This window comes from Rhinatrema bivittatum, chromosome 1 (assembly GCF_901001135.1).
Source record: "Rhinatrema bivittatum chromosome 1, aRhiBiv1.1, whole genome shotgun sequence".
NCBI lineage: Eukaryota > Metazoa > Chordata > Amphibia > Gymnophiona > Rhinatrematidae > Rhinatrema > Rhinatrema bivittatum.
In genome coordinates, this window is record NC_042615.1 from 304,676,752 (window position 1) to 304,704,081 (window position 27,330).

General features: G+C 46.7%; 1 protein-coding gene across 1 annotated transcript in view; it reads left to right on the forward strand.

Moving 5' to 3' along the window:
• CENPE (centromere protein E) overlaps positions 1-27,330 on the forward strand; it is a 691,519-nt gene that overhangs the window by 280,652 nt on the left and 383,537 nt on the right. The window contains 1 exon segment of the mRNA XM_029608709.1: positions 20,592-20,774. Within this exon segment, the coding sequence (XP_029464569.1) occupies positions 20,592-20,774 (183 nt within the window).

The following is a 27,330-nucleotide window of genomic DNA, read 5'->3' on the forward strand; positions in this document are numbered from 1 at the left end:
AATCTGGGGTACTTGGTGGGAGAAACCTATGAATTGATTGAGAGAGAACAGCTTGGCACTTTTTAACATTTTCCATGCAAAAATTCATATTTAATTAACCTAAATTGCCCTGTCCACTTTGGTTTATGAAGATGTATGTTGTGCATCAGAAAACATTACCACTGCTTCATGCCAAGTTAAAATACTGCTGTGGGCTTTTTCAAAATTATAATAGTGTGGCTATAATGAAAGATAAGATTAATTTAATGCAGTAGTATCCTACTGGAATTACCTATTTGTACATTTCTTTAAGCAGCTTTTCTGCTACTGCTGGTTCTATGAGGAACTGCCATATTTAGACACACATTACCTTTCTGTAGCTGACTGCTTTTACATTCCATGTCATGTTAAAGGTCATTTCCTGGCGTGTAGCCAGATGGACTCAGAACGAATGGGTATAGTATGCTCGTGCTAGCAGTTGGAGACTGATCTGACGTCAGCACGGGTATATATACCCCCACAGGAAGCGTAGCGACTCAGTAATTTCAGTGATTCAATGATTAAGGAGGCAGTGGCCCAACTAAAGGACTATCACGAAACCCTTCAGCAGTTGTCAGCTAGTACTTCGGATATCCAGCCTTCCAGTAAAAAGTCTCTCAGGCAGTATCCACGATGGCCTTTTTACCAGCCATGCAAGTACTACCTGTCGGCCTCTAGGTTATGGCCTCAGCGGACTCCAGCAAGACTGAGGACGCGGCAACCTTGTATGCCCCACCAGGCTTCCCCCACCTTCCAGCATGACAAAACCCCAATGCGGGATTTTGACTGGCAGCCAGGGAGTTTGAGCCAGCCAACCATGCCCTAGAGTGCCGACCACCCCCCCATAGGGAGCTGCCTGCTGCTGTTCGCAGGTTGATGGATGTTAGTCACCTCGGACCACTGGGTCCTGTCCATTGTGAGGCAGGGGTGCAAATTACATTTCCAATGGACTCCACCATGTTCTCCTCCCTGTCGCTGGTGGAGAAGTGTAGAGAACTAGCAGATACTCAGAGTAGAGCTCTCTGCCCTCTTAATAGCTCGAGCGATCGAATCAGTTCCGCCAGGCCAACAGGGAGATAGGGTCTACTCCAGGTATTTCCTGATTCCCAAGAAAACTGGTGGACCTTCACCCTATTCTGCGTCTGAGAGCGTTGAACTGATTTCTGGTCAGAGAAGTATAACATGGTCTCATTGGGTGCTTGATTCCCCCTCCTGCTCCCTCGATCTCAGACGCCTACGCCCATATCCCCATTTCTCCAGCAGATCGGATGTACCCTACAATTCCTGGTAGAGGAGGATCACCACCAGTACTGCATACTGCCCTTCGACCTAGCATCAACGTCCCGTGTTTTCACCAAATGCGGCTCCAGGCAGGGGGCGCTGCGTTCCCTGCAAGTCACAATACACATCTTGGAAAATCTGGGATTTCTTATCGACTACCCGAAATCGCATTTCCAGCCATCGTTACAACTGGACTTCATCGGGGCCAAGCTGGACGCCGTCCAGAAGAAGGCCTTTCTGCCTCAATACAGGGGGGAGACCCATGCTCGGATAGTCTCCAGTTGCTCCTATGTCTCAACACACAAGTTCCTATGACTTCTGGGTCATATGGCAGCGATGGTGCACGCTTACACCATTTGCTTGGCTTCACATGTGCAGGGCTCAGTGGACATTACGTTCCCAGTGATGTCAAGCCTCCCAGGATCTTCGGGCTTGTGTCCTGATCACCATTCCCCATTTGCAATCCCTCATGTGATGGGCAAACCTATCTAATCTGAAGCAGGGGATGCCCTTCTGGAACCCGCAGCCCCAAATGTCCTCGCCACAGACGCATCTCACACACGGGTTGGGGAGCCCATGTTGTGGACCTCCACACTCAGGGTCTTTGGTCCTTGCAGTCCCAGATAAACTTCCTGGAATTACGGGCAATCCAGTATTCCCTGAAGGCATTCCGAGAGCACCTGTACAGCAAAGTGGTCCTGGTTCTGACCAATATTCTTTTGGCGATGTGGTATCTGAGCAAGCAGGGAGGAGCAGGGTTGATTGTCCTCTCTCAGGAAGCAGTCCAGATCTGGTTGTGGGCCCTCGACAATGGAATTCCCTGGGCGGTATATCTCCCCGGGATGGACAACGTCCTAGCTGACTTCTTGAATCGGGCCTTCCGACCTTACGAGTTGTCCCTCAATCAAGAGGTAGCGAACCGCATCTTTCGCTTGTGGGTGACCCCAGACATGGACCTGTTTGCTTCCCTAGAAAACAAGAAAGTGGATTGATTCTGCTCCCTGGGCTGGGCAAGCAGAGGATCAGTGTCAGATGCCTTTTCACTTTACTGGGGCACCGGTCTGCTATATGCTTACCCTTCCCTTCTACTGATCTCAAAAACAGTCCAAAAGCTCCAACAAGACCGAGGTACAATGATCCTAGTTGCACCTTTTTGGCCTCACCAGGTCTGGTTCCCTCTTCTACGGGAGCTGGCCTCGCGCCCTTAGATCCATTTGGGGACTGCTCTAGACCTGATCTCTCAGGACCGGGGCAGGCTCCGCCACCCCAACCTTCAAGTCCTGTCTCTAATGGCTTGGATGTTGACCAGGTGACTGTACAGGCTCTGGGCCTTTCGAAAAGTTTATCTCTGGTCCCCTTGGAGTCCAGAAAGCCCTCCACAAGAAAATCTTACAATCTCAAGTGGAAGCGGTTTTTGGCTTGGTGTGTTGGACAAAGTCTGGGTCCCTTCCCTTGTTCCCCACCAGAGCTTTTGGACTACCTATTGCACCTCTTCGAACCTGGTCTGCAGACCACTTCAGTGAGTTCATCTCAGTGCCATCAGAGCATACCATCAGGGGAGAGATGGTGTCTCCATTTCCACCCATCCACTTGTGGGGCAGTTCATGAAGGACTTGTTGCAATTTAAGCCTCCAGCGATCTCCTGGGACATCAGTGTAGTCCTGTCCTAGCTCATGAAGACTCTATTTGAGCCCTAGCGACCTGAAGTACCTCTCCTGGAAGGTCATCTTTTTGGTAGCGGTTACTTCAGCACGCAGGGTCAGTGATCTGCAAGCTCTGGTGATATACCCCCCCAAAAAAAAAAGTTTTGTCATAAGGTGGTCTTACGTACGCATCTGAAGTTCCTCCCTAAGGTGGTCTCTGAGTTCCATCTCAATCAGTCCATTGTCTTGCCTTCCTTCTTTCCTAGGCCGTATGCTCACCAAGGTGAATGGGCACTGCACCCTCTGGATTGTGAAAGGGCTCTGGCATTTTATCTGGAAGGGAAGGCACCTCACTGCCTATCCACTCAACTTTTTGTCTCCCCTCAACAAAAACAGGTTGGGGGTTGCAGTGTCTAAGCTGACCTTATCTCTTCGGCTAGCAGACTATATTTCCTTCTGCTACGCTCAAGCGTAGCTTGAAGGTGTTAGAAATCCCGGCTGCGATTTGCCACGGCTGGGCCTTCTTACTTGCTCCGGCGGGTCTAGAAGCTCCGTTTTCAGCACCAGAGGTCCGCCGCGCCGTTCCCTGGGGGCAGTGAGCCGATCGCGTTGCTCGGATCACCATTTTGGCAGCATCTGTGCACGCCCGTCCGGACGCGCACGTGGGTCAGTGACGTCATCAGAAGTCTTAAAGAGGCAGCAATAGACTCTAGGCATAGAACTTGTATTAGAAGCTTTGAAGCTTATTTAAAAGAGCAACCGTCTGGTGTTCCTTTGTCCTGGCAACAGTCTAGGGTGAGTGAAGCCTGCCAGTCTGCTCCAACTTCAGCTTTCTTTAATTTTAACTTGATCCTGCTTCGTCCAGGTCCTGATCCAGCCTGTTCCAGATCCAGTATTTTCCACGATTCAACTACTTTTCGCTGACGTTCCCAACATTTAAAGACTGAGAATTTAAATGTTGGGAACGTTAGGTATGAACTAATATTCTGTTAAGTTTTCTTTACTTACACTACCTTCCACTGACAAATTCTCACTGACTTTACTTTGACACAAACTTCATAATGTCTTGGAGAAAGGGTCCACGATCTCAACAGAAGGTCACATCAAGGCTCATTCCGTTTGAGCCATGTCAATTTCGGTGGCTCACTTGCGTGCTGTCCCCATTCACAAGATTTGCAGGGTGGCAACCTGGAATTCCCTCCACACATTCGGCTCTCATTGTCTGGATAAGGATGACCAGTGTGACAGTCGTTTTGGACAGTCAGTCCTCCATAATCTGTTTTAGCCATGAAACCGCAACTCTTCCTACCGTGGGCCCTGTCCTTGCCTGCGGGCTTGCTCCCCTAGTTCTCGCAGCTCTAGTTGTGCGTGTTGGCACCTTTTCTATGCTGCTCATGTTGGAAGCAGCCTGGAGCTACATAATCACCCATGTGTGAGGACTACCATCCTGCTTGTCCTTCGAGAAAGCAGAGTTGCCGCTTACTTGAAATAGGTGTTCTCCAAGGACAGCAGGATGTTAGTCTTCACGAAACTTGCTCGACACGCTGTGGAGTTGGGTTTGTTTTATTTTTCGCAAACTCTGTTATTAGACTGAAGAGGACACCCCGCATGGACATGTGGTTAGCTGCATGCTGGGCATGCTCTGTGCGTCTGACAAAAGTTTTCCGTGCCGGATGCAGAAAGTATTTTTAGTGTGCATGAATCCGTGTCCTATTCTTTTTGTGTGCAAAGCATGTTTCTGTGCATAAAGTAGTCCTGAAACTGGAACTCCAGCTTCCGCCTATAGACTTACATTAGCCCTGGACACTTTACTCCATCTCAAGACTAGACGTAAAATTTCCAACATTAAAACATGAGGTAAGTCTGCTCACCTCTCTGCATTGAGGGTAATAGCTAATGACATCATTAACATAGCATGTCCATGCAGGGACACTAATCTTTTTTGTGTGCAAAACTCCTTGATGCATCACCAGTAAAGCTTGAGCAAAAAATGTGCTTAGAACTGAGTGTTAAACTGTGTTCTGCCAAACATTTCTTATTGCATCATCCTGTCAGCTTGAATCTGTTTTTAACATGGATTATCCCAAGGGTTTAGGGATTTGCAAGTGAGTCTTTGAAATAATTTAAAACCTATATCAATGATCACCTGATTGGGATGCTAAAAGGGAACCTAGAAATGTAAAACATTTGAAAATGATCAAACACACTGGGATATTGGTTTCCTTTTCCATTCCCAGACAATCCTCCTGTACTTGTAAATTCTACTTTTCCTTCTTCTTAGCTTTTTCACCCTTCTTAACACATCACTCTCGTCTTTTTATTTTACTGTTCAGCTTTGAAAACAAGTACTAAGTCCAAACCCAATAAAATAATGAAATCAAGTATTAACCACAAAATATAAGTAAAGTTCCACAATATCATCCAACTCTACCAAATGGAGTGATCTACAGTCAATGGTTTTTATTTTAACTAAGTCATTTACATAAAACTATTAAGAGGAGACTTCAAAAATCTTCACAGTGCTGCTCATACACTGAGGTTTAGTTCATATCAGAAAAACATCTTATATTTTCGAAAAGCCAATTTAAAGTGCCCTTGTTTTCTCAATCAAATTTTCATAACTAAAATTAACTTAGCTTGACATAATTAGCTCAGTCATGGTCTGATCTTGAATGAATCGGATCAGATGTGACCAGTGTTTCTCCTATTGGCAGCTTCAGAGATTAATTCAACAGTCTAAAGCCCCCTCCCCTCCAGCGGACCTACCTCTTTCCACCTATGCTTCTCTAGCTGATCCCATCTTACATTCTCTAGCTCCTCTAACCTCCCCAATCCGGCTCATCTCTCTCTCACTTCAGCCCCTTTTTGCATCCCTCCAGTTGATTCTCTTACCCCATGCCCTTTTTATAAGCACCAACTGATCCTCTGTCCTCTCCTTCTCATCCCATCCCCTATTCCTTTCTCACATTCATCCTCCATTCCCTCTCTAACTCCTCCCAGCCTTTCATCCTTCTGTCACATCCACAGCTCCTCTTACAACCTCCAATCAATCTTTTTTCATTCCCTTTCACCCTCCACAGCCAATCCCTCTCTAGCTGATCCAACCCTCAAACCCCTCCTGCATCTGATCACTTCTTTCAGAGACAGCCTCTTCTCTAAACATTCGCCTAGGCCAGGGCCAGTGGCAACATTTTCCTTTGGGCCCTGGGCCAAAGGTGGATGACAACAGGTGAGAAGAGGGCAGGTTGACGGGGGCAACATTTTTCTCTTGGGTATGTTCAGTAGTGGGTGAGGGTAGAGTAGTAGTGGCAATCTTCACCAGCCCATGCACATTCATCCCTGCCTTTCACTGCCTTCATTACTAGTTACAAGCCCAATGGTGAGCTGCAAAAGCATTAGTAATAAGTCAGCATGGGGCTTGAGAGCCAGTACAAGCTGGCAGGCCCTGCATAAGTCCCAGTCCTTCCTCATGCAAGACTTTCTGTTAAACAGAAACTCTATGCAAAGGCAGGGTTGCTGCAGGACCTGTGAGTGCATGCTTCGTCGCAGGCCCCATGCTGCTGTCTTCTAACATTGCTACTTCTGGCACCTGAAGAGTGCTTCCATTTGATGCCCTTGTGACCCCAGCTGAAAGTTTTGTAACTCCCATTTGGAGTCCCAACACTCTATTTGGAAGTCCTGATTTTAACGGTGATCAAACAGGTGAAATGCTGACCACATTGGATATGATTCATTAGTGGCTCCATTTGGGAGAGTTGTATCACATTGTGGAGTGTTATATTTTGTGATCAGCTTTTAAAAACAAAAATCACCATTCTAATCAATCTATAATTTATTTATCGTAACATTTAGGTCATTTTGTAATGACCTAATGAAGGAAGCAAACTGTCAAAAGCTAGTCATAAATGTATTGTTAGTCCAATAAAGTGTCACCCACAGTATGTTCCTGTTCGTACCCCTGATCATTCTAGACAAGTAGCAAATGGAGGCAGAGAATGAAAATTTTGAGGCACTGCTACATATCTGAGAGTGCTACCTGCAGTCCCTCAATATTTCTGTCTCCAGCAGATGGTAGAGATGCAAACCTGCAGTTTGAGAGAGAATAGTTGAAAAAAACCGAAAAGAAATTTCACCAGAGACAGAAAATGCTTGGAGCGATCTCTGAGGTGTTAGGTACCTTTGTGAACCATCCCTCAGGTAGACCGGGCAAGCAAGAGTTGGTAATCCCTGGACTGGCTCTGCCTGCATCATATCGAGGGGTCTAATAGCCAGGGAAATTAGCTTCCTCACTTTTCTCCCATGCTGACGGCCAACAGCAGGAAAGAATATCCTTTCTGTGGTAGCTTTCTAATGCTGTAGCTCCTTTAAAAAAAAAAAAAAAAAAGTAACACTGGCCAATCAGGAGTGGATCTGAGCAGCTGCAGGGTGGAGAACACAGTGGGGAGAAGTTTCTGAGTGATGCCGGGAATCCAGGGCTGGTCAGAGGCAGTGACTCGGGCTGATACAAATTTTTTTTTTGAGTGTGCAGCTCGAGCACAAGTGTATCAGGTGATGACCCCAATGGCGCTGGCATCACAGCGCAGGAGAGCTTGTTGGGCCTGCGGCTCGCAGCGTTTTCAGGTTAATTCGGCCATGCGTCACAGTTCTTGTGCCACGGAGGTTGCAGTGAACCAGAGGGTCACTCGCTCAGCAGGATCAGTGGTGGATGCTTCCGGAGGAGTTGAGATCACGGTGGCCTTCACCGAGGCACATGGCAAACAGCAACGTCTGTAGGGTTCAGGGATACCCCTCTTCCACTTTCCCTGATAGTACAGTCATCGGGGGAGGATTCTGAGAGTGGCAAGGATCCAGACTAGGAGGCCAGATGAGGGTCTGGACCATTTTTCAACAGACTTTGTACTGCTCCTCCACAAGGCCAATTTGGTGCAGTGGGGAAGCAGCCCTTGGGGGGAAGCTACAATGTCCCTCAAAGAGGTCCAGGTTGGATCCAGCAGGGGAGTTCAGGGACCTTGCTTTGTTACCTGAGGCTGGCATGTCCCTTGAGAGAAGGGGGTTAGTGATGCCAGGGATTTGGGAAATGAGATTGGTTTGCAGGGCATTGATGATTTTCCTTTTTCAGGTCTGGGGACGAATGGTGAGAGTATTCTCAGACAATGCAACAACGGCGTGTATCAATCGTCAGGGCAGGGCAAAGAACTGCGCCATGGCTCTGGAGGCTCGGGAACTTTGTCTGGGTGGAGTGGCATCTGGTAGGGATAGAGGCATCGCATTTGGCCGGAGTGGACAATGTGCAGATAGACTATCTCAGCAGGCAACAATTGGACCCAAGGGAATGGGTGTTGTCAGTAGATGCCTTCAACCTTATCGGATCCCGCTGGGGCAGCCCCCCGCTGTATTTGATGCCATCATGAAGCAATGCCAAGGTGGTGCAGTTTTTCAGACACAGGCGAGAGGTTGGAGCTGAGGGAATAGAAGCTCTGGTCGTCCATTGCTGGCAGTGATTCTGCTGTATGTCTTTCCTCCATGGCCATTAACAGGCCGCATATTTCAGTGCATAGAGGCGTATCCAGGAAGGGATGTACTGGTTGCACCAGAGTGGCCATGTCGTCTGTGGTTCACAGATCTGATTTATATCATAGTAGACAGGCTCCTCAGATTAGCTCATCTGCTGTGGCTGCTATGGCGAGGACCTATCTTTTTGGATCAAGCGGATTGCTTTTGTCTCGTGGCTTGACTTTTGAGAGGATACTTTTAAGGCTGAAAGGGTATGATGAGTGGGTTATTGCCACTTAACTTCGGGCAAGGAGACTGTCCAAGTCTATGGCGTATGTCAGGGTGTGGAGAGTTTTTGAGGTCTGGTATGTGGAATAAGGCCTGGACTTGTTACGGGTGGATATCCCTCACATTTTGGTCTTTTTACAGCAGGGCTTGTCTAAGGGACTGGCACACCATTCCCTTTGTGTGCAAGTGTTGGCTTTGGGGTGCCTCAGAGGTAAGCTGTAAAGGAGACCTTTGGTGTCTCATCCAGATGTAGTACCATTTTTAAAGGGGATCAAGTATTTGCAACCACTGGTATGCAGGATGTGTCCAGCGTGGAATTTGATCTTGGTTCTCTGTGGGCTTCCACTTGAGCCGTTGCAGATGGCGTCACTAAAGGAGCTCACCCTGAAAGTGTTTTTTCTGGTGGCAATTTGTTCAACCAGGCAGATTTCAGAGTTGTAGGCTTTTCTCACAGGACAAGCAGGATGGTAGTCCTCACATATGGGTGACATCATCAGGATGGAACCCAATCACAAAACACTTTTGTCAAAGTTTCCAGAACTTTGACTGGCACCTACTGGGCACCTACTGTTTAAAAATGGCGCTGAATCCATTGAGTGTTGTCTGTCTATTTTGAATCTACGCGGGAGACCTGTGGGTCCCAAGTAAGGATACTACTCGCCGCTCCGTTGAAAGATAAGTACAAGAATTGGTCTTCAAAATTTACAATTGATGTTCTATATATTTTTTACAATAGTGGTGAAATGTCCCATGTGAAGACGCATTATAGAAGATCTTAATAGCACCCGCTATATTATCTTCGTAAGACGGATTTGTTTGAAAATTTCTATTACAAATATTGTGCTAAAATTGGCTCCTGATGAAGCTGGTCGCAGCGAAACTTCGGCTGCAGTAGAGCCGTGCTAAAAGTACATCATTCCGTCCAATTTCAGAGGAAGTTCCTGCATCTGAAAAATTCATAGCAACGCCGTGTTTAATGCACTGACACTCTGATATGAGACTTTGGTACCCCTTTTTTGAAAGATTTACTTCGTGGAAATATAACTTAGAAGAAATACTGTCAGAGTTGTGCAACATCTGCAAGTGACTGCAAATGATTGAGAAGACCGGGCGCTCTGTATATATTTTAAAGAGACGCCGTCAGGCTTGCTGATGCAGTTTACTTCTACACTAGATGTGAATTATTACGAAATATAAGATTCCTATAAGTCATCTCAAAACAATAATAATTAAAAATAAAAAATATAAATAAAAATAAAATATAATAAATAAAAATATTGTTTATAAAAATTTACCTCAAGAGAGCAACAATTTTATAGTTCAAAATTGCTTCCCCCTTTTTTTCTCACCTACTGGGCATGCCCAGCATAGCACCAATCCTGCAGCCAGCAGGGGTCCCCCTTCAGTCTTCTTTTTTCCCGCAGCAGTAGCCACACAGGTTAAGGAGCTCTTCAGAGATTCCTGACAGGAATTTTCCTCATAGAACTTTGAAAAATTTCAAAAATTTTACCCCACAGGGGTCCCCTTATTTATTTCTTTGGTCCGTGGTCGAAACGTACGTTTTTTGCCCATTTGCGGTTGATTCCCGTCGAGGTTTTCACTTGCGGCCTTCCAGCCATCGACTGCACCGCAACCAAATTTTGTCAGAGCCATGGTGTCTGGTTTCAGTCCGTGCCCCGACTGCACTCAAACAATGTCCATCACTGACCCTCACATGGTCTGTGTGATGTGTTTGGGGTCCAGCCACGATTTCCTTACTTGCATCAAATATGCCCAAGTGACACCAAATGGTCACAAGGCTCGGCTCGATAAGATGGGTCGCCTCTTTCGACCAAAAACCCCGACACCATCGATAGCTTCAACATCGTCTGAACCAGTGCCGTCTACGTTGCGCCAGCACCGGAAATCCGCTGCTACCCGACAGGCCTCGAAGACTCTCCACGGGTGGTGACTCCTTCTGTTCCCCCCTCAAGGAAAACACCGGGCTGAACATAAAGAAAAACATCGACACCGTCATCGTAAGGCTCAGGACATTGATACCGGCAAACCGTCGGCATCGACATCATCTGAGCCTCCGACAAAGAAGCCCCATACAGAAAAGGCTTCATCCTTTTCTGTCTCTGGATCACCGAGGCGTTCCCCACCTGGACAGGTGCCAGGATCCGCGATTCCACCTTCACCGGTGGACCCTCTGGCTACGCCACTGCTGCCTCCTACTCCGGAACCAGGTATCCATGCCCCAAGTTTCCATGAGGAATTGGATCGGATGATCCAAGAGACCATCAGCAAAGCACTCCAGGGCTTCCAACTTCCATCAATGCCGGTTCCTCCTCCGGTTACTGACCCGATACCCATGGCGCTGGCACAGCTATTGGCTAGAATGGACAAGATAATCAGTGCCCTTCCACCGGTGGATCCGAGGGACCCGACTCCTTCCTCGCCGATTCCCTTGTCATCGGAGGAAGATGAAGAAACACCGCTCTTCATTCCACCATCGGGAGCCATTAACTTATCAATCGATGTCACCGAATCCATCGGTGCCTCAGTCGATGCCTCCCTCGATGCCAGCCATACCGCCATTGATGCACTCGATGTCTTCGATTCCTCCTTCGGGACCATCGATGGCCAGGGCCTTCAGGTATAACCCCGATACTTCCTTCTGAAGAACAATTGGGAGCTGGTGATGACCCTTATAATCCTTGGACTGACTATTCGTCCCAGGATTCAGATGATTTACCTTCCTAGCCTTCTCCTCCTGATGAAAGGAAGCATTCTCCTCCAGAGGACCTGTCCTTTATTAATTTTGTAAAGGAGATGTCTGAAACAGTCCCATTTCAGCTTCAGATGGAAGAGAACTCTAGACACCAAATGCTAGAACTTCTATAATTTCTCGATGCTCCAAAGGAAATCATGTCCAATCCCTATTCATGGCATTCTTTTAAGAGAAACTGGGAGCACCCTGGCTCTGTGGCCCCTGTTAACCAAAAAGCAGATGCCACCTACTTAGTTCAGTCAGCCCCTGGCTTCCAAAGAAATCAGTTGGATCATAAGAACATAAGAAATTGCCATGCTGGGTCAGACCAAGGGTCCATCAAGCCCAGCATCCTGTTTCCAACAAAGGTCAAACCAGGCCATAAGAACCTGGCAATTACCCAAACACTAAGAAGATCCCATGCTACTGATGCAATTAATAGCAGTGGCTATTCCCTAAGTAAACTTGATTAATAGCCATTAATGGACTTCTTCTCCAAGAACTTATCCCAACCTTTTTTGATTCCAGCTACACTAACTGCACTAACCACATCCTCTGGCAACAAATTCCAGAGCTTTATTGTGCGTTGAGTGAAAAAGAATTTTCTCTGATTAGTCTTAAATGTGCTACTTGCTAACTTCATGGAATGCCCCCTATTCCTTCTATTATTCGAAAGTGTAAATAACCGAGTCACATCTACTCGTTCAAGACCTCTCATGATCTTAAAGACCTCTATCATAATCCCCCTTCAGCCGTCTCTTCTCCAAGCTGAACAGCCCTAACCTCTTCAGCCTTTCCTCATAGGGGAGCTGTTCCATCCCCTTTATAATTTTGGTTGCTCTTCTCTGTACCTTCTCCATCGCAACTATATCTTTTTTGAGATGTGGCGACCAGAATTGTACACAGTATTCAAGGTGCGATATAGAGGCATTATGACATTTTCCGTTCTATTAACCATTCCCTTCCTAATAATGCCTAACCTTCTGTTTGCTTTATTGACTGCTGCAGCACACTGAGCCGACTATTTTAAAGCATTATCCACTATGATGCCTAGATCTTTTTCCTGGGTGGTAGCTTTTAATATGGAACCTAACATCGTGTAACTACAGCAAGGGTTATTTTTCCCTATATGCAACACCTTTCACTTGTCCACATTAAATTTCATCTGCCATTTGGATGCCCAATCTTCCAGTCTTGCAAGGTTGTCCAATAATGTATCACAATCCACTTGTGTTTTAACTACTCTGAATAATTTTGTTTCATCCCAAATTTGATAACCTCACTTGTTGTATTTCTTTCCAGATCATATATATATTGAAAAGCACCGGTCCAAGTACAGATTTATTTATTTATTTTATTTATTTAACAGCTTTTCTATACCGACATTAAAATATACATTAAAATACACATCATCCCTGAGATCCCTGAGGCACTCCACTATTTACCATTTTCCACAGAAAATTGACCATTTAATCCTGCTCTCTGTTTCCTGTCTTTTAACCAGTTTGTAATCCACGAAAGGACATCGCCTCCTATCCCATGACTTTTAAGTTTTCGTAGAAGCCTCTCATGAGGGACTCTGTCAAATGCCTTCTGAAAATCCAAATACACTACATCTACCGGTTCACCTTTATCCACATGTTTATTAACCCCTTCAAAAAAAATGAAGCAGATTTGTGAGGCAAGACTTCCCTTGGGTAAATCTGTGTTGACTGTTTTCCATTAAACCATATCTTTCTATATGCTCTACGGTTTTGATCTTGAGAATAGTTTCCACTATTTTTCCCGACACTGAAGTCAGGCTCACTAGTCTATAGTTACCCGGATCGCCCCTGGAGTCTTTTTTAAATATTGGGGTTACATTGGCCACCCTCCAGGTACAATGGATGATTTTAATGATAGGTTACAAATTTTAACTAATAGATCAGAAATTTCATTTTTGAGTTCCTTCAGTACCACTATCACTCGGTTATAGAGTCAGCCCAGAAGAGGGCCAGACGCTCAAAATCTCATTCATCCATTCCCCCAGGGAAAGATCAGAAGTTCCTGGATGCATTTGGAAGACGGGTATTCCATGGATCAATGCTCATCTCTCGCATTGCATCCTACCAACTCTACATGACCCAATATAATAGGGCCTTGTTCACAAAGATTCAAGATTTTGCTGAGTCCTTACCTCTGCAGTTCCAGGACCAACTTCATGCCCTAGTACAAAAGGGCTTAGATGCTGGCAAGCATGAAGTACGATCAGCATATGACATCTTTGACACTGCTTCTAGGGTGTCGGCAGCCGGTATCAGTGCTAGGAGATGGGCCTGGCTGAAATCTTCAGACCTCAGACCAGAGGTGCAAGACAGATTGGCTGATTTGCCTTGTGTGGGGGAAAGTTTTTCGGTGAAATATTCAAGAAGCAGTGGCGCAGCTCAAAGACCACCAAGAGACTCTGTGCCAGCTCTCCTTACTGCCTTCTGATCTCTCTTCTTCATCAAAAGATCTGTTAAGGATTCTAAGGCAATTCTATCGGCAGAGGAGATACTATCCCCCAGCTTCCAGGGGTTGGCCTTCTAAGCCTTACCAAAAAGGCCAACCTAGGCTGCCTAGAGGGCAGAAGTCACAGCCAGCCACTCAACCAGGTCCAGCAGCAGGTTTTTGACTCCTTTCTAGAGAGCAGCACCCAGCTTTCACTTCTGACCATTCCGGTCGGTGGCCGGTTGTGCCACTTCTCCAGCCTATGGCACACAGTCACCATGGATCAGTGGGTACTGGCAGTATCCAAAGGTTACCACCTCAACTTTCTCTCTGTGCCACTGGATTCCCCGCCTCAGCTGATGTGGGGAATATCAGACCATTCACTACTCCTGGAGCAGGAGGTCTTCCTCCTCCTCCAGTCCCGAGCAATAGAACCAGTGCCCCTCTCAGAACAGAGGCAAGGGTTCTATTCCAGGTATTTACTGATACCAAAAAAGTCAGGTGGAGTGCGCCCAATATTGGATCTTCGCACTCTAAACAAATTCCTACAAAGAGAAAAGTTCAAGATGGTGACCTTGGGTTCTCTACTTCCCCTTCTTCAAAGGGGAGACTGGCTCTGCTCTCTAGACCTTCAGGACGCCTACATGCACGTTTCAATTACTCTGTCACATCGCAGATTCCTGCGATTCCTAGTAGGCCCAAAACACTTCCAATATTGAGTGTTACCTTTCGGCCTAGCATCTGCCCCACACATCTTCACCAAATGCCTCGTGTTGGTAGCTGCCTATCTCAGAAGTCAAAATGTCCACGTCTACCCCTATTTGGGTGATTGGTTGATCAGGGCTCCCACTTGACAAAGCGCACTGATGTCCCTTCGCTTCCCTTTGCATTCCCTGATCTCCCTAGGGTTTCTCATAAACTATCAGAAATCCAGGCTAGTTCCTTCGCAAACTCTGTCGTTCATAGTGGCCGACTTGGACACTCTAAGAGTGAAAGCTTTCCTACCTCAGGATCGAGCTCTCACTCTCGCTTCTCTGGCCCTTCAACTGCAGTCTCGACAACATTCAACTGCACGTCATTTCCTGATGATATTGGGTCATATGGCCTCCACAGAGCATGTTACTCCCATGGCTCGCCTCGCCATGAGTCATGCAATGCACTCAGTCTTCTCAGCCAATGTCCTCCACAATCCGCATCACCAAACAGCTCTAGCTTGGTGGGCAAACCGATCCAATCTGGTACAAGGCCTCCCATTTCAGATTCCAGAACCTCAAATAACCTAGACAACAGATGCCTCCAACCTCGGCTGGGGAGCACATGTTGGAAATCTGCAAACTCAGGGCATCTGGTCTCCAGAGGAAGACAAATACCAGATACATTTCCTGGAGCTTCATGCAATTAGATATGCTCTCAGGGCTTTTCAGGATCACCTCTCCAACCAGGTCATCCTGATTCAAACAGACAACCAGGTGGCCATGTGGTACGTCAACAAGCAAGGGGGAACGGGCTCCTATCTCCTGTGTCAGGAAGCTGCACAGATATGGGCAGAGGCCCTTTCCCACTCAATGTATCTCAGGGCCAACTACTTACCGGGAGTAGACAATGTGTTGGCGGACAAGCTGAGTCGCGCTTTTCAACCGCACAAGTGGTCCCTCATCCCCGCTGTAGCGGACTCAATAGTCCAACATCGGGGTTACCCTCACATAGACCTCTTTGCGTCAATTCACAACCGCAAAGTAGGGAACTTCTGCTCCCTCACTCGCAGCCAACACAGCCAGCCCAGAGATGCTTTCTCCCTCTCGTGGGCCAGTGGTCTCCTTTATGCATACCTTCCTCTTCTACTCATTCCAAAGACTCTCGTGAAGTTGCGAAGGGACAGGTGTCTAATGATTCTCATAGCCCATCATTGGCCACGCCAGGTCTGGTTTCCAATTCTCCACGACCTATCGAGAAACCGGCACATTTCTCTGGGGAAGGACCCGCTTCTGGTCACTCAGAACAACGGCTGCCTTCGTCACCCCAACCTCCAGGCCCTCTCCCTGACGGCCTGGATGTTGAAAGATTAATATTTCAACCTCTTAACCTTTCGGAGCCGGTTCCCATGTCCTAGTAGCTTCACGAAAGCCTTCCACGAGGCAGTCTTATCGTTATAAATGGAACAGGTTTACGGGATGGTGTACTTCCATGTCCATCGATCCCTTCCCTTGTCCCACACCGAAGTTTCTGGACTATCTCTGGCACCTGTCAGTCAGGCCTTAAAACTTCTTCTATCAGGGTACATGTCAGCGCGGTAGCCGCCTTCCATAAAGGTGTGGGGGATGTACCCATTTCAGTACAACCCCTTGTCACACGCTTTTTGAAGGGCTTGCTTCACCTTAAACCTCCACTGCGCCCTCCAGCCCCTTCTTGGGACCTCAATTTGGTTTTGGGAAGGCTCATGAAAACTGCCGTTTGAGCCTCTCCAATCTTGTGATCTCCACTATCTCACTTGGAAAGTGATTTTTCTTTTGGCAATCACATCGGCTTGCAGAGTTAGTGAGTTACAGGCCTTAGTCACCTACCCGCCTTACACTAAACTTCTGCATGACAGGGTAGTACTCCGCACTCACCCTAAATTTTTGCCTAAGGTAGTATCGGAGTTTCATATCAATCAATCTATTATACTACCCACTTTTTTCCCCAGGCCTCACTCAAAACCATGAGAACAGGCTCTGCATACCCTTGACTGTAAACGTGCTCTAGCATTTTATCTAGACCGTACAGCTGGCCACAGGAAGGGCACTCAACAGTTTATTTCCTTTGATCCCATCAAATTGGGTAAACCTGTGGGTAAGCAGACTCTCTCCTCCTGGTTAGCGGACTGTATTTCCTTTTGTTACCAACAAGCAGTCATTCCGCTTCAAGACCGTGTTAGAGCACACTCTGTCAGGGCCATGGCAACATCAGTAGCACACCTACGCTCTGTGCCACTTCTTGACATCTGTAAGGCTGCTACCTGGAGCTCTCTCCACACCTTCGCAGCCCATTATTGTTTAGACAAGGCTGGCAGACAAGATTCCATCTTCGGCCTGTCTGTGCTACGCAATTTATTTGCAAACTGAGTTACCAACATCCTTCCGCCAACCCAGTAGGGTTCAGGATGCCATCTACCAAATTCCACCCCATTTCATGTGCCTGTTAAGAACATAAGAAGAACATAAGAAAATGCCATACTGGGTCAGACCAAGGGTCCATCAAGCCCAGCATCCTGTTTCCAACAGTGGCCAATCCAGGCCATAAGAACCTGGCAAGTACCCAAAAACTAAGTCTATTCCATGTAACCATTGCTAATGGCAGTGGCTATTCTCTAAGTAAACTTAATAGCAGGTAATGGACTTCTCCTCCAAGAACTTATCCAAACCTTTTTTAAACACAGCTATACTAACTGCACTAACCACATTCGCTGGCAACAAATTCCAGAGTTTAATTGTGCGTTGAGTAAAAAAGAACTTTCTCCGATTAGTTTTAAATGTGCCCCATGCTAACTTCATGGATGCCCCCTAGTCTTTCTACTATCCGAAAGAGTAAATAACCGATTCACATCTACCCGTTCTAGACCTCTCATGATTTTAAACACCTCTATCATATCCCCCCTCAGTCGTCTCTTCTCCAAGCTGAAAAGTCCTAACCTCTTTAGTCTTTCCTCATAGGGGAGTTGTTCCATTCCCCTTATCATTTTGGTAGCCCTTCTCTGTACCTTCTCCATCGCAATTATATCTTTTTTGAGATGCGGCGACCAGAATTGTACACAATATTCAAGGTGCGGTCTCACCATGGAGCGATACAGAGGCATTATGACATTTTCCGTTTTATTCACCATTCCTTTTCTAATAATTCCCAACATTCTGTTTGCTTTTTTGACTGCCGCAGCACACTGCACCGACGATTTCAGTGTGTTATCCACTATGACACCTAGATCTCTTTCTTGGGTTGTAGCACCTAATATGGAACCCAACATTGTGTAATTGTAGCACGGGTTATTTTTCCCTATATGCATCACCTTGCACTTATCCACATTAAATTTCATCTGCCATTTGGATGCCCAATTTTCCAGTCTCACAAGGTCTTCCTGCAATTTATCACAATCTGCTTGTGATTTAACTACTCTGAACAATTTTGTGTCATCTGCAAATTGATTATCTCACTCGTCGTATTTCTTTCCAAATCATTTATAAATATATTGAACAGTAAGGGTCCCAATTACAGATCCCTGAGGCACTCCACTGTCCACTCCCTTCCACTGAGAAAATTGCCCATTTAATCCTACTCTCTGTTTCCTGTCTTTTAGCCAGTTTGCAATCCACAAAAGGACATCGCCACCTATCCCATGACTTTTTACTTTTCCTAGAAGCCTCTCATGAGGAACTTTGTCAAACGCCTTCTGAAAATCCAAGTATACTATATCTACCGGTTCACCCTTATCCACATGTTTATTAACTCCTTCAAAAAAGTGAAGCAGATTTGTGAGGCAAGACTTGCCCTGGGTAAAGCCATGCTGACTTTGTTCCATTAAACCATGTCTTTCTATATGTTCTGTGATTTTGATGTTTAGAACACTTTCCACTATTTTTCCTGGCACTGAAGTCAGGCTAACCGGTCTGTAGTTTCCCGGATCGCCCCTGGAGCCCTTTTTAAATATTGGGGTTACATTTGCTATCCTCCAGTCTTCAGGTACAATGGATGATTTTAATGATAAGTTGCACGTCTTTGGGTACATTTGGTGCATTGTTCGGGCATCCTCAGCTCGTTACTCACCTATATGTGAGGACTACCATCCTGCTTGTCCTGGGAGAAAGCAGAGTTGCTTACCTGTAACAGGTGTTCTCACAGCACAGCAGGATGTCAGTCCTCACAAAACCCACCCGCCACCCCGCAGAGTTGGGTTCGCTTACGATTTATTATTTTATTTTTCGTATGTACTTTTACTATAAGATGAGTCTGAAGGGGGACCCCTGCTGGCTGCAGGGTTGGTGCTATGTTGGGCATGCCCAGTAGGTGCCAGTCAAAGTTCTGGAAACTTTGACAAAAGTGTTCCGTGACTGGGCTCCATCCTGATGATGTCACCCATATGTGAGGACTAACATCCTGCTCTCCTGTGAGAATACCTGATACAGGTAAGCAACTCTGCTTGACCTGTAGGGAGCTTTTTCTGAGGATTATGGATAATGGGGTATCTTTGCATATGGTCCCCTCATTTTTACTGAAGGTTGTTTCCCCGTTCCACCTTAACCAGTCAGTGGAGCTCACCACGATTCCATATTGGTCTTTGGAAACTCAAGAGACGAGAGAGCTGCATTTGTTTGGGTTCTTTTGTGGTATCTGAAGGTCACCAACAGCTTTCAGCGGTTGGATCATCTGTTTCTTGTTTGGGGGAGCAAAGAAGGGCAATAAAGCTTCTAAGGACACGATTGCTCTTTGATTGAAGGAAGCTATATTTCCAGAGGGGTTGCGAACACACTACTAGCATGCAGGCTGCCTCCTGGGCTGAGTGACAGTTTGTGTCACCATAGGAAACCTGTAGGGCAGCAATGTGGTCTTCACTACATGCTTTCTCCCAGCATTTCCAGGTGGATGCTCAAGTGTCAGGTGAGCCGATATTTGGCGAGTGTGTTTTGAGAGCATGTCTTTCGGATGCCTGCCCAGGGTAGGGGGTTCTTGAGTACATCCCACTTGTCTGGACTGATCTGGAGTACAAACAGAAAAGGAAAATTGGTCTTACCTGCTAATTTTTGTTCCTGAAGTATTACAGATCAGTCCCAGAGATCCAGCCCCTTATTTTCAAAAGACCATTCTGATCGTGAATGGTGAGATTGAAATGAAATTGTTCCTGTGTGTATATATTCAGACTATAGGATAACAGTTTTGTTGGTTTTCTTGGTGTTGATGTGGGGCTCCAGTTCAGGGGCCTTCAAAACCTGGGTTTGATATTCGCCCTGATAAAGAAGTGGAAAGTGTGAGTTTTCACTTTGCTTTTTTTTAGATACAGATCAATACTGAGGGACTGCAGGTGGTATTCTCAGATACGTTGCAATGCCTCAAAGCTTTTATTCTCTGCTCCCATCTGCTGGTAGTGATGCAAAGCCCACTTGTCTAGACTGATCTGTGGTATTCAGGAATAAATATTAGCAGGTAAGAACCAATTTTCCTTTTGCAATCCTGCCAGAGAAAACTATAGACATTGCTACAGTGCACCAGACTCGTTTGGGCAGAAATGAAGCGAGCATTCTCTATCACTACTCCAGTCCTTTGAAACTCTCTCCCTTAGGAGTCTATGTGACAAGTTGTGCTGAAGACATTTAGTCATGCTAAATATCTATTTATTTAGCTTAGGATTTGACTGACCGGGTTAAAGAACTGCTTTCCTATTTTTGTTTTAAATTATGTGTATTTTTATTGTTTGCTATCTTGGGCTTCAGTATTGGTGGTATATAAATATCATATAAAATATTTGCTGACCATAATTTCTGCATATCCAAGTGGACTAACAATGCAATCACACTACTTTAAAATGTAAAATTTTAACTGAGAATATTGCTGTAGGATGTTTTAAATTTGAGTACAGACTGGAATAGTCTTTTGAATGGATAATTTCTTTGCTTTACATTTAGGATCAGTTGTCTAATAGATACAAGCAAATGGAAAAGGATGTTCAGAAAATATCAATATCACAACTGGAAGCAGGAAAGGCACACTACAAACAAATGCAGTCTGATTTACAAAATAGTTTGCAGTATGCTTTGAATGAGAATACAAAGCTCTTGACCTTGCTTATGGAGGGCAAAGTTCCAAGAGTATTTAATATTAAACTTTGAGTCATTCCCTTAAGTTCTTTTATTCTAATCAATTTTCTTCTTTAATTTGGCACTTCCAAGAGAAATGTTTAGAACAATACAGCAGAAAATATATATACAACAAACTTAGATTCCTAGCGTGTAGCCAGATGGACTCAGGACCATGGGGTTATGTTCATTTTTTGTTAGCAGATGGGAGACAGAATCAGATTCAAAGCTGACAGCACCCTAGATATATCCTGCAGTGACCTCAGCCTCAGTTATCTCTCCGTCTCTCCTAGCAGATGCGGACACTATCCCACACGCTAGCACAGTGCTTAGAAATTACAAGCAGAAGACAATTACCTTAAAGAAGATTGAGCCCCGCTCTTCCTGCGGTGATACCTAAGGGTCCCTCCCCAGTTGAAATATCCTGAGTGATTTCTGATATCCCTCAGAGGTGTGCCTTGGTCCGATTGCCGATTCCCAGCGTGAACTTAGCCCCCAGAGTGGCTGAAAGGCAGCGGGGTGCATAACAGCAGCGCAGCGGTGAAGGTAATCCTCTTCCCCCGCAGCTGGAGACTGTCTGGCACGTGATCGGTAAGTGCCGAGACTAGGTAAGCAAGAAAACTTTAATTCAGTTCTCCAAGTTCGATTGCCGTACAGATTCCTCCTTCTTCCCGCGAGGTAAAAAAAAAAAAAAAAAAGGAGCATCAATCGAGTTGAGCAATCCTTGTTGGGCTAGGCCCCGATCCGGTGCAAGGGTCCACACACGTGGAGACCCTCAGAGGGTGCCATCTTGCGCGCGGGGAGCATCTGCGCCATCTTCCCTTCTCGGACCGGGCGGTATGCCAGGGCAGGCCTGACGGGATGTGCCTAACTTGTGTGCGTCCAGTACAAACACACACACAGCGCGTACAACTGAATGCACTCCATGCGCATAACTACACGCACAGCCGCGCTTACAATGACACCGCGCACATTGAAGCTCATTACCTGTGTGCCTAGACATAGAGGCAATGGCACCAGCGTACTGCCACATAGCGCGCAGCCTGAACTGGAGTCCTGCCTGTGTCAGCATTGCGAAGAAGCTCAGGGGGGAACCAAAGCCTGGTCCCTCACTGTTTGAGGATGGATCCGGAACTACTACATACGATAGCTCCCCGACCTATGCAATTCCGAGATGGGCTTCTCCACAAGAGGGCACCTCAGGTGTCCCTACTCAGACTCCCTCTGAAATTAACAAGGACCAGGGGACCTTCCTGGTTAGAATTTTTCCAAGGGCTGCAATCCTTCGTTCAGGTGCAATCAGCCCCGGCTGTGTCCCGAGCTCAACCCCTGCCGGAAAGCACAAGAATCCTCCCTGCCCTACTCTGATGCATCGCCTATCTAAGAACTTCCTGACAGGGACCCGGACACCTCAGATGATGGCAGCTCCCTGGAAAAAGGAGAAATCCCTCCAGGCCTGGAACCATACCGAAACCATGCTTCACTTCTTCCACAGGGATGAATTAACCAGCCCTTGTTTCCCTAGACTCTGAAGACTCTAGGTATTCCAGGCACAGACCCCATGGCATAACCAAAGAAGAACCCCATCCTGGTGTCCCTTCGTAAAGCCTCATGCTACTTCCCAATGATGGAAGCCATCCAGGAACTGATTGACCTGGAATGGGATGCCCCGGAGGCCAGTTTTAAAGGGGGTCAGGCCTTGGAAGCCTTATACCCTCTGGAACAAGCGACCAAGGAACGCCTGTGTTTTCCAAAAGTGGACGGCATGGTCTGTGCCGTCTCAAAGCGAGCAATCGTTCCTGTTGAGGGAGGGGCTGCATTGAAATGGATACTCAGGATAGATGATTGGAATCCTATCTTAAGCAGGCCTTCGCAACAGCAATGATACTGCAGATTGCTTCCTGCTGCGCACCGGTGGCACGTTCCTGCTTGCTCCTCTCGAGAGAGGCAAATAACTCCGGAAAGTATACTGGTGAGACGATGGAACCTGCAGCAGCCTTCCTGACGGACGCAAGCTCAGATCTGGTGCGTTCCTCAGCCAGAGGAGTAGCCTCGGTAGTGGCAGCCAACTATAGCTGCGGAAGTGGTCAGCTAACGCAACCTCTAAAGCAAATCTCACAAGAATGCCCTTTAAAGGATCTCTCTTGTTCAGAAGCGAAATGGAGAAGTTAGCCAGAAAGTGGGGCGAATCCCCAGTGCCTCAGCTACCGGAAGACGGGGATAAAGATCCCCGCACCCCTCCCCCAGAAGAACCAGGGTAGGGGTTCGCACACTTTAGACCCTACAGGAACTCGCAGTTCCAGGCACCCTCGTCCCTCGGGAAGGTCCCAGCCCTTTCGGAACTGACAGACCAAGAGAAGAACAGGCCCGGGCAGACTTCAGCCGTGCTCCCCAATGAGAATGGGCTGCCCATCCACAGGATGAGGAAATAGGGGGTCAACTTGCCCTCTTTCTACCAAAGATGGGGCGAGGATCACGTCGGACAAATGGGTACTAAACATCATTCGAGAAGGTTACTCTCTGGAGTTCCGCAGCATCCTCAAGACAAATTTATGAATGTCACCCTGCCACTCCCATACCAAGGGACTGGCAGTGGAAGCCACTCTGACAAGACTACTCAGTCCTGAAGGCAATAACTCCGGTTCCTGTGCCCCAACAAAATAAGGACGCTATTCATCTATTTTATCGTTCCCAAGAAGGAAGGATCATTCCGACCTATCTTGGATCTCAAGAACCTCAACAGTCATCTGCGGCTACTACACTTCCGATTCGATACTCTTCGCTCCATAATAATGGCAGTACAACCAGGAGAGTTCCTAACCACCATGGACCTCTCCGAAGCCTACCTTCACATTCCAGTCCATCAAGATCACCAGCGTTTTCTACGCTTTGCGATACTGGACTCACCATTACCAGTTCCAAGCGCTAACCTTCGGGCCTAGCAACCACCTCCAGAATATTCTTCAACATTATGGTGGTCTTGGCAGCAACACTGAGGAAGGAAGGGATCTTGGTTCACCCTTACCTGGATGACGGGCTGATCAGGGCAAAGTCCTTCGAAAGAGGAGCCCGCAGGTTGATCAGCAGAGTCGAAGAACCTACTGCAGGAACCTCGGTTGGGTCGTGAACACGGGCAAGAGCAGTCTGCAGCCCTCTGTCTTTCTAGTACCTGGGGCCGTTTCAACACCAAACAGAACAGTCTTCCTTCCTCCCCCAAGGAGAAGAACATTGATGGAACAATTATGACAATTGAGACCAATGCACGCCCCAAGGTAAGGGACTTATCTTCAAGTCCTCGGCCTCATGGCATCAACCCTGGAGGTCGTCCCTTGAGCAAGGGCCCACATGCGACCCACTCCAGCACTCCTTAACTGTCACGCTGGAACCCACTGTCCAGGACTACTCAATTGCCTCTAACTACCAGCAGAGGTATGTTCTCAGCTCAGTGGTGGCTACAGGAAGACCACCTAAGCAGAGGAATAAGCCTATCCCCACCGAACTGGGTCTTACCACGGATGCGAGGGTGGGGAGCCCACTGTCATGAACTGATGGCCCAGAGACAATGGAACAAGGAAGAGGTGGGATGGAACATAAACCACCTGGAAGCTCGAGCAGTCAGACTAGCGTGCCTGCGATTCAGCCACAGACTCCAGAGGCGAAGCGATTCAAGTAATGTCGGACAGTGCTACAATTGGTGCTACATCAACCGCCAGGGAGGAACCAGGAGCCAGCAGGTGTCTCTGGAGATAGACCCTCTCATGGCATGAGCGGAAATAAACCTACAAGGGATCTCGGCCTCCCACATCTCGGAAAAAGTCTCAGCAGACTTCCTCAGCAGAGAGAGCCTGGACCCGGGGGAATGGACGCTGTCAACCACAGCCTTTCAACTGATAGTAAATCGCTGGGGCCTCCCAGCAATGTACCTACTGGCCAGCTATTCCAGTGCCCAAGTCCCCAAATTCTTCAACTGCAGACAAGAGCCACACTCCCAGGGGATAGACGCGCTCGTCCAGACCTGGCCAGAAGGAAGTCTACTTGTACGCCTTCCCTCCTTGGCCACTACTGGGCAAGGTCATTCGCAAGATAGAACACCACAGGGGACTAGTTCTACTAGGTGCCCGGATTGGCCAAGACGCCCATGGTACGCAGAATGCAAAGACTCCTTGCGGGAGCACTCTGTGCCTACCTCCACACAGGGACCCTCCTCCAGCAGGGCCCGATTCTTCACGAAGAGTCCATCTCTATTCTCTTACGGTCTGGCCCTTGAGTGGTCTCTCGCCTGAAGAGGCGCGGTTACTCGAAGGCCGTGATATTGACACCTTGCTCCGTGTGTAGAAGTTCTCAACATCTCTGGCATATATACGGATCTGGAGAATATTCGAAGCCTGGTTCCGAGGACCAAGGAATACTACCCACAGACGGCCAAGATACCCATGATTCTGGAGTTCCTACAGGATGTATGAAGAAGGGGTTGTCTCTCAACTCCCACAAGGTTTAGGAAGCAGCCCTCTCCTGCTTCAGAGCTGAAGTGAACGGAATCAGTCCTATCAGCTCATCTGGATTTGACCCGGTTCCTAAAAGGGGTTAGCAACTTATGCCACCCCTAAGTGGCCAGTGGCCCCTATGGGAACTTCATTCTTGTATTAGACTTCTTAGCGGGGGCTTCCTTCAGACCAAACGATGCAGTCTGTCACTATGCCTCTTAACATTGAAGATGGTATTCCTGGTGGCAATATGCTCTACCCGTCGCATCTCCGAGCTGCAGGCACTATCCGTCGGGAACCTGTATAGTTTCACTCCTGGAAACATACAGCTGCGCACCGTCCTCCTCCTTCCTACCGAAAGTGGTTTCCGAATTTCATTTGAACCAAGCCATCTCCCTACCATCTCTGGATAAACATAAGGACTCTGAAGACTCCTGCCTTCTTTGACATCTAAAATATTGGCAGACTCCTGGTGCGATACCTGGGAAGATTGAAACCAGTACGCAAGACGGATCTTCCTGTTCATTCTTCACAGCGGGAAGAAGCAAGGAGAAGCTGCCTCGCGGGCAACCATAGCCCGCTGGATGAAAGAAGTAATCAGGCAGCCTACATAGAGGCAGGGAAGCCTTTACCAATGCAGGTTAAGGCTCATTCTACTAGGGCCCAGGCTGTATCGTGGGCAGAAACAAAGCTACTATCGCCCGCTGAGATCTGTCAGGTGGCAAAGTGGTCCTCCCTACGCACCTTTTCCAGGTTCTACCGTCTGGAATTTCAGGCCTGAGAAGACGTAGCCTTCGCAAGGGCAGTACTAAGTGGGCCTCAGGGCAGCCTCCCACCCTGTCTGGGAGTAACGTTTGTACAATCGCACTGGTCCTGAGTCCTTCTGGCTACACGCTAGGAAATGGAGAAATTACTTACCTGATAATTTCATTTTCCTTAGTGTAGACAGATGGAATCAGTATCCCGCCCACGGCTGCCCCAGAAAAGGAGGACTTCGGAAAGCGAACCTCGAGACTAAACAATTACGGGTAAGACATTGTCTACCCATAGTTCGACATCTGCAGTTAGTCTGGTGTCGGCTTTAACTTGATTGAGTGCACTGGCGGTTTCTAGTTTGTTAAATCTGTTTAATCAATTAATCAAGTTGTTTATGCAAGACATATATCCTCAATGGCTTTTCGAGAAGGATACTGAGGAGCTGAGGTTACTGCAGGGGTGTATATCTAGGGTGACGTCAGCTTTGAAATCTGACTCAGTCTCCCATCTGCTAGCAGAAGAGCACATAACCCACTGGTACTTTGTCCATCTGTCTACACTAAGGAAAACGAAATTATCAAGTAAGTATTTTTCCATTTTTCTTTCTCCTGTTATTGGTGGTTGAGTATGAGGGTATGGATCTTTGTTCCTTCAAACCTTTCTAAATTGTATTTGATTTGTCTTCTGCCTTTTGGCCCCTTCAAAAGCGGATTACATTCAGATACTGTAAGGGTACTTCCCTGTCCCCCAGAGGGTATATATGTAAAAATAGCACTCATGCACCATCTTAACGACACTGAATCAATTGCATCAGTACTTTATTAAAATAATTTAAAATATAACAGATCTTAATACATATATATGTAAAATATTCTATTCAATGTTTAGTATTACATGTTAAATTATTTTAAAAAAAATACTTTAAAATAGAATACTTAAAAAAAAAACTGTGCCACTCTAAGATAGTGATTTTACAATAATCACACTACACACACACTATATTCACCTTAATATACTGTCAAATTCCACACTACAGTGTTCACCTCAAGACACATCAAACTTTATCCTTTGTAAACCCTATCATATACAGTATTGAAAAATCAGTCAAAACAAATCCCTAAACCATTCAAAACCCATGAAGATCTTCATAGTAAAATTTTAACACTGTGCTGTGTACAATATATACAACATTGGTTTGAGTATATTTGTGATTATATGGTCCTATCTTGATGGTAAATTTTGAATATTGATGGCAATGTGTCTTGTACAGTTTAGGGATTTGTTTTGACTCTGATTTTTCAATATTGTATAAGGTAGTGTTTACTAAG